The following is a 12625-nucleotide window of genomic DNA, read 5'->3' as shown; positions in this document are numbered from 1 at the left end:
TCAGTGAGAGCCTGCTTTAAATTGTATTTCACTTCTGCCGCATCTATTTAAACATTTTCTACAGCCTTTGTGACAGAAAGAGCACACGATTTTTCCAATGAAAATTTCGTGTTAGAATGTCGCTGTCGAAGACTTCTGCGAAATTAAAAGTTGAAGATGGGAGCGGCGTTTTAAATCGCAATGGGAAGAGTGTATATATTCAGTGAGCTGCGAGAAAAGGTGATATGTTCAACCAGCCGTAAGACTGCGTCTGTGTTGAGGAAGTATATTATGCGACGCCAGTTCATATCCTGCCATCATGAAGAGTACGGTGCATTGGCTGGAAAGGTCCGAGACGACGAAGTGGGCCAAGTGAAGGCGTCACTCGGAACAGATCGACAAACTTCACAAAAGTAGAACGATCTTACAGGCTGGTTTGTCAATTGCCTTAGAAAGCAGGACTGCGCAAATAATACAGTACTGGATACGTAGCAATAAAACGACCTTGGTGCCGTTCCCTATTTTAAATGTCCTAAACAAATAAAAAGCTATCAATACAAGAGCATTTTCAATAGTTTTTCACGAATCACTAACACCTTTTCACGTCGGAAAGGTTACGCTCTTCATATAAAATGTAATTTTACCTGTAAAATTCTGTGCAGCGATCGAACCTGCTGTCTGCCAACGTCCATCACGTTCCGCAGGAGGAAGGTAAGCTGTTCCCGCTTCGCTTTTTCGCTGATTCTGTCCGTAAAATTTGCACTATCAGAGAGATCCAATTCAAGGAAGTTCATAAAAAAAGACGCTATAAACATATTGACAGCTGCTCAAAACAGTCCTGTAAAGAGAAGCTTAGAAGGCGCGATGATGAACATCGTCGCCTTTATCTCCCATATCCACTAGTTTTCGCCGCTGCGATTTTTTTCCGATTTCGAAATTACCTCGGCCATAGTACTCGTAATTAATAAGCAAGGCCCCTTTTATTCCTATCCAGGTAGGTATGGGGATCCTAAAGGTTTGCGGAACAAATTTCATCCTGAATAAATGATTGTCCCGTGCACGAAAAGCTATTAGTCGTTCGCTTCGCTTTAGGCTCCACTTCGACACATCGGGATATTAAGAAAATTTTGAGGAGCGTTCGGAATAGAGTGATTCGTTAATTAAGTGCGCCCTCTACTCCCCTCTCTTTTAGGAATTAGCCGATATAAAAGTCATGTGTACTATAATTAGCTTCTTTGATTCCTCTGCCAGGATTCAGATGTTCTTATTATCGAGGGAGCATGGTTATGATGAATCCTGCAGTTAAAATTTCATCCTTGACACCTGACATTTTCGAAATCCTTGAAATACAAAGCGCTGATTCTGGAAATTATAGCATTGATGTCAAATCATATAGCAATAAAGACATTTTTCGAACTATTCATATTCGTGGGTTTGCAATCATGGGCTTGGAAGATGGTTTAGGACGTAAGACTCGAAAAAGACTGTGCCTTCGAAAGTCCCCCGCAGTCTGACTGTAGCATTGTTCCCGTTTGACCAAATCATCCTTGGAACAGATCACACCAACAGCACACTTAATTCCCATCACTACATTGAGCAATTGTTATTCTGTCGCGCAATCTTATATTACTGCGAGTTATTAACGCTTTCAATTTAATTTACTTTATACCAAACACGTGAACACAACTCTAGGCCATCATCAGGCCTTAATTATTTTACCGATCCCACGCCCAGTTGTAGGAGACCGCGGTAGATCTATTGTATCTTTTCATTAAAAATTCTTAGAAAACTCAAAGTGCGCCTCTTTCGCAGACACACCTGAACCGGAGCATTATGGTCGCCAGAGCTCCATCTACTGGGGTCGACCTAAAACCACAACAAAGGTAGGAAAGAACCACTTTTTTCTATCAGTGATTCAAATGCAGTGCGTCACGTTATTTGCATGGGGGGTACAACGACGAAAGGGAATTATGACAGGCTACAACTGCTGCAAAAACGTGTCCTCCAAATTTTTGTGAACCACACCGGCCCTGGCCGCCGCGGTGGCTAAGTCGTTATGGCGCTTGGCTGCTGGCTCGGAAGACGCGGGTTCGAAACCAGTTGTGGCGGTCGAATTTCGATGCAGGTGAAATTCTAGAGGCCCGTGTACTGTGCGATGTCAGTGCACGTTGAACAACCCCAGGCGGTCGAAATTTCCGGAGCCCTTCACTACGGCGTCTCTCATAGCCTGAGTCGCTTTGGGACGTTAAAACCCCATAAACCAAACCAAACCACACCGGCCCTATTAGATTGTCGATGACGCTACCACTTTTTTCTCGATCTGATGTTTTACCAGCAAGTAAAGTCTATCTATGAATACTCGGACAGCGAATATATAAAAAGAATCTGCACAGTGTTTACACACCTGTTTTGGCTCAATATGATATCCGTAACCCCAGACGCAGAAAGAAAAAGTCAGGACAAATTATGGAAAACAAGATCTGGAATATCACGTTATAGACATGTTAAAAAACTCTGCAGCGATTTTAGATTTCTGCCTACCCAGAAAAAGGTTCAAACGTGAACTGCGGGCAATTCTGTTTGCCGTTGAGATTGTTAAGTAACGGTGATAAATTTATATTTTGTTTTAAACTGTTGACTTCATTTTACGTGTTTTTGTGGTATTTGAGCTAATCTTCAATGTGATTTAAAAAAAAAAACTGTCCTTAGTGGTTAAGTACAGCCATGTTGTATAGGATGTATGCGTGTACTATCTGTAACGATGCTTCTCATTTTTGTACCAGCTCTCTTCTGTACTGCTGTAGGTTGGTTCTTTTGTTACGGAGGCAGAGATCTCGTCAGGCAACCATGCCTTTTGCCTCTGCCGCCCGCAGGATGATGCGATTTTCCTGCAAATAAATTCTTACTGACTGGAAGAAAAAAGAATTCGCAAAACAAACATCAAAAATAAGTTTGGATTTATTAGCGATCCCGAATGCTGAAACCTACCTGAAGATTATTCAGAGACTGATACTATGATAGTCATGTTGTTTAGTAGAGCGAAAGCAGTAAGGTTTTCAGAACGATATGTTTAGTGGGCAGAGCCCACTTCCTGAATTTTTGCCCACGCAGGTATTTCTCCTATCAAAAATAACCCTCTCAAGAAACTGAGAATTGTCACCTTCTAAGCGCAGTTAATTCCCTAGGAACAGGTATCCAACTCAAGGAATCTATATAGCATCTGTACTGAACGTTGGCACTTCGCAGTGTTTTCTATTCATGTCCAGCTTTCTCGGGCACAAATTTTGAAAATTAGAATACTGAAAGACACCTTTAAGTAAATATTGAACGTAATGGTACATTACTCTTATATGTAGCAAAATCTCTCTTTTATAGTGTCTCCATCGATTGATCGAAAATTTCAGACTACCATAGAAAAGCAACAGGGAACACTTTTGACCATGGCAAGAAAAGGAATAAAAAAACACAAGTTTGTCGTAAGGTGATCTGCAAACGAAATGATTGTTATAATGAAATCTTATATTATACGAAAAAAAATGCGTTTATAAAAGGTTTCCCGCTCAAAAATACTTTTGTTCTGAATTCTTGGGTATGCTTACCTTGTGTGCGGTACATATTTTTTGTCACTAGTAGGTACTTATTTTCAAACTTTTCAGCACTTTTAAAGTGTGAAAGTGGCACATAGCCTACAAGGTGCGCCGTAGTGTATGACCATAGAGCAATTTAGATATTTTGATTTACTTTGGGTAAGTTACAAGAGATGGCTAGTCTGAATGGGCTACGTATTTCGACTTGTTGGCCCCCGACAACGTCACTCGTAGCCAGTTCCTTTCTAAAGGCTAAACTCGCTGATGTCGATTCCATGTATGGCGCCTTCTTATCAAACAATAGTATAGTATACAAAAAAAATTCCTTCATATATGCCGCTCATTAGTAACAAAAACTCAGGTAAGCCATGAATTACAAACCAACAAATCACTCAAAACAGAAAAAAAATATACGATACACAGGAATTCCGCATGTTCAAGGAATAAGTCACGATTTCAAGCGTATAATTCGTTCAGGAATCGCATAATGCTAAGCTTAAGAATGCTAAGCGTCAGAATTTGATGGTGCCTTTGAATGACACAAATAAACACATTATATGTTCAACAGTTTAAACACTCTTCTGCGTGGTAAAAGTGAACCTCTACTGCGAAGTCTGAATGTGGATAATACCATTGTGGCTGGCAAAGAGCTTTCTAGTATTCTTTCTGAGCATTTTATAGGTGTTGACACCATAAGGAGTCTTCCAGCCATAACTTTCTTCCCACTTCCCGAATCCGGGACAATTAAAACGGTATGGTATTTTTCAAAACTGCGAAGCATATCAAATCTGCATTCAAAGCAAGAAGCAATTCTTAATTACAAGATGTCGATGACACGAAAATTGCCAGTGTTAAACAAGTCCTTGACCAGATTTCGCCTCACGAAACTATAAAAACCGTCTTCCTGAGCGCAGTTGTTGCTCAGAACATGCAGATTTCAAACGTGGTGCTCCTATATCAGCGAGGTGATAAAAGTAAAAAATAATTTCGTCGTATCTTAGCAGCACTTATATTTTCCGAAGTTTTGTAAAAAGTTAAACACAAGCTCCTTTACAATTCTTAATAATGTTAGCACACCAATATTGCTTGTTCAAGAAAATACTTTGCACACCGCAGTAGATATTTCTGGTGTGGAAATTTAAAAGCAGTAACTTGCTGCCTTTCAGTTCAGAATATTCTTGACTGCAATCACGTTTCTCTTCTACGAGGTGAAAGTACTGAGGGGCTAATAAAAGGTGCGGACGGTGCATATCCAAGCATAAATGCAACAAACGTATCTGCAAACTCTCCCATAACTCAGTGAGTTCAACGAATTCAGCGAGTACCGATAATTACAGCGCTATGCAAGTTCTCTTGCAAAGGCTTGCAGCTCGCGTCGAGGAGGTAGCCTTCAAGCCTCAAGTACCTTTTGCATGCCTAATACACCTGTTGTTGCTTGGAAACTTTGAAATCTACATACCGCCTTTGTACACCCTTTTTTGTGGATACAAGGTCTCTCCTGTTTTTCTCACCCCTTATGGCAATGTTTGATAACCTATTTTATTTGTGTCACTGTACCGATCGCCACTTAGCGATAGCCTGCTTTAACTTGAATTTCACTTATGTCACATGTATTTAATCATTTTCTGCAGCCTTTGTGACAGAAAGAGCACACGCTTTTTGCAATGAAAGTTCCGTGTTGGAATGTTGCTATCGAAGATTTCAGCGAAATGAAAAGTAGAAGAGGAGAAGCGGTGTTTTAAACCTCGTTGGGAACAGCCGTATTTCTTCTCTGAGCAGCGAGAGATGGTGATACGTTCGATCAGCCGCAAGACTGTGTCCGTGCTGAGATAGTACATTATCCGACGCCAGTTCATGTCCTTCAGTCATGCCAAGTACGGTGCATTGACTGGAATAGTCCGAGACGAAGAAGTGGGCCAACTTAAGGCGACCCTCGGGAAACATCGACAATTTTCCCGAAAGTAGAACGATCTAACTGGCTGGTTTGTCACTTGCCTTAGAGAGCAGGACTGCGCAACTAATACAGTGCAGGATACTTAAGAACAAAACGGCCTTGGTGTCGTTCCCGGTTCTAAATATTCTAAACAAATAAAAAGCTATCAATACAAAGAGCATTTTCAAATGTTTTACACGAATCGCTAACACCTTTTCAAGCCGGAAAGGTTACGGTATTGATATGGACTGTAATTCTACCTGTAAAATTTTGTGCAGCGTTCAAACCTGATGTCTGCCAACGTACATCACGTTCCGCAGGAGCAAGGTAAGGAGTTCACGCTTCGCTTTTTCGCTGTTTCTGTCCGTAAAGTTAGCGTTTTGAGAAAGGCCTATTTCTAGGGCGTTTATAAAAATGTCGCTATAAATATACTGACTGCTCCTCAAAACAGTCCAGTCAAGAGAACCTTAGAAGGCGCGATGATGAAAATCGTCACCTTTACGTCCCATCTCCACAAGTTTTCGCTGCAGCGATTTTTTTTCTGATTTCGAAATTACCTCGGCCATACTACTCGTAGTTAATCAGCCAGGCATCTTGTATTCCTATCCAGGTAGGTATGGGGATCCTAAAGGTTTGCGGAACAAATTTCATTCTGAATAAAGGATTGTCCCGTGCAGAAACATCTAGTAGTCGTTCGCTTCGCTTTAGGTTCCACTTCGACACATCCGGACATTAAGAAAATTGGGAGGAGCGTTCGGAATAGAGTGATTGGTTAATCAAGTGTGCCCTCTTCTCTCTTCAATTAGGAATTTGCCCATATAAAAGCAATATCCGTATTATAATTAGCTTCTTAGATTTCTCTTTCAGGTTTCATACGTTCTTTTATATCGCTGGAGCATCGTTATGAAGAATCCTGCAGTTAAAATTTAATCCTTGACACCTGAAGTTTTCGCATTCATTCAAATACAAGGCGCTTTTTCTGAAAATAAAAGCAAAGTTGTAAAATCAAATGGCATTAAAAACATTTTTCGAACTATTATTACTAGCGGGTTTGGAATCATGTGCTTGGAAGATGGTTTAAGACGAAAGACTCGAAAAAGACAGACTTCGAAAGTCACCCTCAGTTTGACTGTAGCATTGTTCCCGTTTCACTACAACACCATTTGAACAGACCACACCAACAACAACACAATTAATTACCATCACTACTTTGAGGGAATTGTTACTCTGTCGCGTAATCTTATAATACTGCGAGATATTACTGCTTTCAATTAAATTTACGACATACAAAACACGAAGAACACAACACTAGGCCATCATCAGGCTTTAATTACTTTTTCGATCCCACGCCCAGTGGTAAGAGAGCCCGGTAGATCTATTCCATCTTTTCATTAAAAATTCTTGTTAACTCACTAAAACTGCGCCTCTCTTGCAGAAACTTCTGAACCAGAGCATTATGGTCGCCAGAGCTCCATCTACTGGGGTCGACCTAAAACCACAACAAAGGTAGGGAAGAATCACTTTTGTCTATCATTAATTCAAATGCAGCGCGTCACGCTATTTGCATTGGGGTACACAATTCCCGAAATATAAATCAAAAATAAGCTTGCACTTACTAGTGATCTCAAACGCTGAAACCTACCGGAATATTATGACGAGACTGACACTATTACAATCAAGTCGTTTAGTAGAACCAAGTCAGTAAGGTTTTCAGAACCATGTGTGTAGTGGGCACCTCCCGTTTTTTGAATTTTGCCCACATAGGTATTTCTGCTATCCAAAATAACCCGCTAAAAAATCGGAACTATCACCTTCTAGGCGTACCTAATTCCCTAGGAACAGGTGTCCTACTCAATCTATATAGCATCTGTACTGAACGGTGCCACTTCTAAGTGTTTCCTATTCATATTAGCTTTCTCGTGCAAAAGATTTGAATATTAGGAAATTGAAAGACACTTTTATGGAAATATTCAACGTAATGGTCCAATATTCTGATATGTAGCAAAATCTTTCTTTTAAAATGTCTCCATCGATTGATCGATCAGTTAAGACTGCCATAGAAAAGCAATAGGGAACGCTTTTGACGATAGTAAGAAAAGGAATAAAAAATATATACGTTTGCAGTAGGGTAATCAGCAGACGAAGTGATTGTTACAATAAAATCTTATATTATACGAAAAAATATCGTTAAAAACGGTTTACAGTTCAAAAAAGCTTTTGTCCTGATTTGCTGGGTATGCTTACTTAGTGTGAGGTACGTAATTTCTTCACGAGTAAGTGCTTATTTTCAAAATTTTCAGCGGTCTTTAATGTCTGAAAGTGGCGCGTATTCTATAATGTGGGCCTCAGTGTACGACAATGAAGCAATTTAGTCTTTTGATTTTCTTTAGGTAGTTACAAGAGATGGGTAATTTGGTATGGGCCACGTATTTCGAATTGTTGGCTCCCGAAAACGTCCTTAGTGTCCAATTGCTTTCGAGAGGCTCCACTCGCTGATGTCGATTCCATGTATGGCGCCTTCTTGTCAAACAATAGTAGCATAGAGAAAATTCTTTAACATGTGTCGCTCATTAGTAACAAAAACTCACGGAAACCATGAGTTACAAACCAGTAAATCGCTCGAAACAAATATACAATATAAGACACACTGGAATATCATAAGTTCAAAGGATGCGTCAAGATTTCAATCGTTTAAATCGTTTAGGAATCACATAATGCTATGCTTAAGCTTGCTAACCATAAGAACTTGATGGTGCTTTTGAGTGACACAAAAAACATTATTTTTTAACCAATTAAACAATCTTCTGCGAGATTAGAGTAAAACTGCGCTGCTAAACCTGAATGTGGATAATACCATTGTGGCTGGACAAGAGCTTTCTGGTATGCTTACCGAGCAATTTATTGGTGTTGACACCATAAGCAGTCTACCTTCCATAAGTTCCGTCCCACTTCCCGCATCCAGGACAAATAAACGGTATACGGTAAGGTATTTTTCAAAACTTCGAAGCATATTACGTCTGGATTAGAAGCAGTAAACAATTCTTAATTACGAGATGTGGATGACACAAGGATTGCCAGTGTTAAACATGTCCTTTACCTGATTTCGCATCGCAAAATTATAAAAACCCCTTCCTGAGCGCAGTTGTTGCTCAAGACACGAACATTGCAAAAGTGGTGCTCCTATACAAAGGAGGTGATAAAAGTAAAAAATACTTTCGTGCTACCTTACTACCACATATATTTTCAAGGTTTGCAAAAAAATTAAACACACGCGTCTTTACAATTCTTAACCAAGTTAGCACTCCAATATGGTTTGTTCAAGTACAAAATCTGCACACCAGAGTGGAAATCTCTGCTGTGGAAATTTAAAAGCAGTAACTTGCTGTCGTTCAATTTATTCTTGACTGTGAATCACTTACGTTTGTCTTGTACGACGCGAAAATACTGACGGGCTAATAAAAGGCTCGGACGGTGCATATCCCAGTAGAAGCGCAACAAAGGTATCTATAAACTCTCCCATCACCCAATGAATTCAGCGGATTCAGCGAGTACCAATAATCGCAGTGTCATGCAAGTGCTCCTGCAAAAGCTTACAGCTTGTGTCGAGGACTGGCCCTCCAAGCCTCAAGTATTTTTCTATGGCTGTTGCCCCTCTTCGTGCTTGGAAACGTTGAAATCGAGGCACCGCCTTTACACACCTGTTTTGTGGATAGATGGTCTTTCCAGTGTTTCTCAGCCCTCATGGCAATGCTTGAACACCTATTTTATTTGTGTCACTGTACCGAACGCCAGTCAGAGATGGACTGCTTTTACGTGAATTTTTGCCACATATTTTTATTTATTTTCTGCAGCCTTTGTGACAGAAAGAGCACACGCTTTTTGCAATGAAAATTCCTCGTTGGAATGTTGCTTTCGAAAACTTCAGCGAAATGAAAAGTTGAAAATGATAAGCGGCGTTTTAAACCCCGATATGAAGAGTCGTATGTCTTCTCTGAGCTGCGAGAAAAGGTGATATGTTCAATCAGCCGCAAGACTGCCTCTGTGCGGAGGTAGAACAATATGCGACGCCTGTTCATGTCCTGCAATCATGGCAAGTACGGTGCATCTGGAAAGGTCCGAGACGACGAAGTGGGCCAAGTGAACGCGTCACTCGGAACAGATCGACAAACTCCACAAAAGTAGAACGATCTTACCGGCTGGTTTGTCAGTTGCCTTAGAAAGCAGGACTGCGCGAATAAGACAGTACAGAATACGTAGGAACAAAACGACCTTGGTGTCGCTCCCTTTTCCAAACCTCCTAAGTAAATAAAAAGCTTTCAATACATAGAGCATTTTCAAAAGTTCTACACGTATCACAAGCACCTTTTCAAGCTGGAAAGGTTACGCCCTTGATATGAAATCCAAATTTACCTGTAAAATTCTGTGCAGCGATCGATCCTGATGTCTGCCAACGTCCATCACGTTCCGCTGGAGGAAGGTAAGCTGTTCACGCTTCGCTTTTTCGCTGACTCTGTCAGTAAAATTTGCGCTTTGAGAAAAGCCCATTTCAAGGAAGTTTATAAAAAAGTCGCTGTAAGCATATTGACAGCCCCTGAAAATAGTCCAGTCAAGGGAATCTTAAAAGGCACGATGATAAACATCGTCGTCTTTACCTCCCATTTCCACTAGTTTTCGGCAGTGCGATTTCTTTCTCCGATTTTGAAATTACCTCGCCAATACTCCTCGTAATTTAACAGCCAGGCCTATTTTATTGTTATCTTGGTAGCTATGTAGATAATAAAGGTTTGCGAAACAAATGTCATTCTGAATAAATGATAGTCCCGTGCAGGAGAAGCTAGTAGTCGTTCGCTTCGTTTTAGGCCCCACTTCGACACACCCGGACATTAAGAAATTTGTTAGAAGCGTCCAGAATACTTGATTGGCTAATGAAGTGCGCCCTCTGCTCCCTTTTCTAATTAGAAATTTGCCCATATAAAAGCCATATGCGTGCTATAATTAGTTTCTTAGATTCTTCCTCCAGGTTTTCGCATGCCGGCTCACGTTTCAGACGTTCTTATTATCGCGGAAGCATCGTTATGATGTATCCTGCTGCTTAAATTTCTTCCTTGAAGCTTGAAATTTCCGAATTCCGTGAAATACAAGGCGCCTTTTCCGTAAATAAAAGCAATGATGTGAAATTAAACAGCATTAAAAAAATTGATGATGGCCTAGCCATGTAAGTCCAGGATATACGTAGCGTAAGCGCGGAGACATCTGGTTCGGAAGAGATAAGATATGAAAGGCGCGCATTCACTACGCGCGGCTTTATTCACTGTTAAAACTTGAGCCCTTTTAGTGGCCAATATGGTGGAATAAGATGGGACTGCGGACGCCTTCACTAACTAGGGGTTCCTCTTCACCAAATTCGCAACAGTGGCGCCTAATGGGATTGACAGATAGTCCTCATGAGGCGACAATTCCAGGCTTAGATGGGTAGCGAACTATCAGTGTTTGCTCGGGCTTAAGTCTGCAACATTTTTTTATTTGCAAAATTCGCCTATGTGTTGAAGGTTCTCCACTATGCGAGAAAGAAAGTGCAGGTGATGCACAGAATATTTGCTACATTCGTATGGCGTTCCTAATTGGAACCCATGTGCGCGATAACCTTTCTCTAGAATCTGATGGAATCTGCCTTGTTCATTTATTCTTGCATTAAATTGTTTCGCGTTTTTTCTTTTTAAAATCGTCAAACTACTCTTTTTTTAGTAGCCGTGCTGATTAGGCGTCTCAGTGCTCATTCTCCTTTCCTATTCGTACCGACGGGACACACTCTGGAGGGGCCTTTATGGGGATTCCTTAAGGAAGTTGCTGACACCTTCAATTTTTTCACTGTCCGCTTTTCTTTAGACTAGACGTATAGCCTCTCCAGACGGAAGATGACTTATGAACTTACAGTGTATTTGCTCCCTGTACCATTGTATCGGTAACCTTTTCTGGAGTTCCTTGATGCCAGTGTTTAAAAACGTGTTAGGCGAATGTGCATTTCTGCTGCCGCGAAAACATTCTTTTTCAAGGTGCACACTCAACGCTGCCTGTGAAGGCATGACTTCATGCTAAGGAGGTGCTTGTGCCATGGACGGTGAAATCTCGCCTGTCCAATATACCAGACACAACTCACCATTTTTTAAATTTGGGCATTGATGCTATCTTTTTCTGGGACATTTTACAACGCACAATTAAGAAGGACATTGGCATCACACCCTACAGTATTCGTTTTTTGCCTCTGAAGAAAAACAGTGTTGTGCCATGTGATCTATTTATGCTGCTAGGACTACTCTGTCTCTGGAGGAGCCGCATGATGGACCGCCACGCCAAATCACCGCGGTCGTCGAAATCTTTGTTTCGTGAACAATGCGCTTTGGTGCGGGGGTGTATATGCTGCCCTGCAAGAGCCGCCTAGCTGGCTCCCCTTTCTGGATGGATGTGCGTGCCTCCCAGGCTTTTGATGTTTTAGAAGGACGGGCCATGCAGGGGTAAGATGGCCGAATGTTTTTTGGCCTAAGCGTGCTTAGACTTTTCTTTTCGGCACTATTTCCATGCAATAAGGCAAAAAAAAAAGAGCTGTCGTTGTGGAGTGCTAGCGTCTCCACCTCAAACGCCAAAGGCCCTGGTTCAATTCCCAGCCTCGACACTGGGTTTTTTTCATTCAGTGAGTGTGCCGAGGGGAGGGGGAGATGACCACGTGGTCGGTCACGTGTCGCGGAGCAGCTGCCGGCGGCGCGGAGGCGTGGCTGGTCACGTGCTTCATTCAGCGGTTGGTGACGCGGTCAGTCGCGTGTCTGGTCACGTGGTGCGGTTTCCAGAGGATGCGCAGACTAGCGCGGCGGCTCCGGCGCGCCAGCTGTGCGCTTTGTGACGTCACTGCTGCTCGCTCATGCGCAGTACGGCTCTCCAAGAGCCACGCGAAATTGCTCAACCTCGGCCAGTGTAGCTTACGCTACAAACCATTATTAGAACATTTGTTAATCGTGGATTTAGAACCATGGGCTTGGAAGATGGGTTAATACGAAAGGTTCTGAAAGCACTCTGCCTTCGAAAGTCATCCTCAGTCTGACTGTAGCATTGTTCCTGCTTGACAAAATCATGA

General features: G+C 41.6%; 1 protein-coding gene across 7 annotated transcripts in view; it reads left to right on the top strand.

Moving 5' to 3' along the window:
• The window catches only part of LOC144132628 (uncharacterized), a 75959-nt gene that overhangs the window by 37492 nt on the left and 25842 nt on the right, over positions 1-12625 (top strand). For 4 of the 7 annotated variants that reach the window (XM_077665163.1, XM_077665160.1, XM_077665162.1 and 1 more), the window contains 5 exons: positions 642-690; positions 1792-1862; positions 5778-5826; positions 6935-7005; positions 9928-9976. In XM_077665163.1, the coding sequence (XP_077521289.1) occupies positions 642-690; positions 1792-1862; positions 5778-5826; positions 6935-7005; positions 9928-9976 (289 nt within the window). The remainder of the gene's footprint in view (positions 1-641; positions 691-1791; positions 1863-5777; positions 5827-6934; positions 7006-9927; positions 9977-12625) is intronic. The other 3 variants (XM_077665161.1, XM_077665164.1, XM_077665166.1) reach the window with 3 other exon arrangements.

Source organism: Amblyomma americanum, chromosome 5 (assembly GCF_052857255.1).
Source record: "Amblyomma americanum isolate KBUSLIRL-KWMA chromosome 5, ASM5285725v1, whole genome shotgun sequence".
NCBI lineage: Eukaryota > Metazoa > Arthropoda > Arachnida > Ixodida > Ixodidae > Amblyomma > Amblyomma americanum.
Note: the sequence above shows the minus strand (reverse complement) of the source record. Positions and strands in the feature narration are given on the sequence as shown.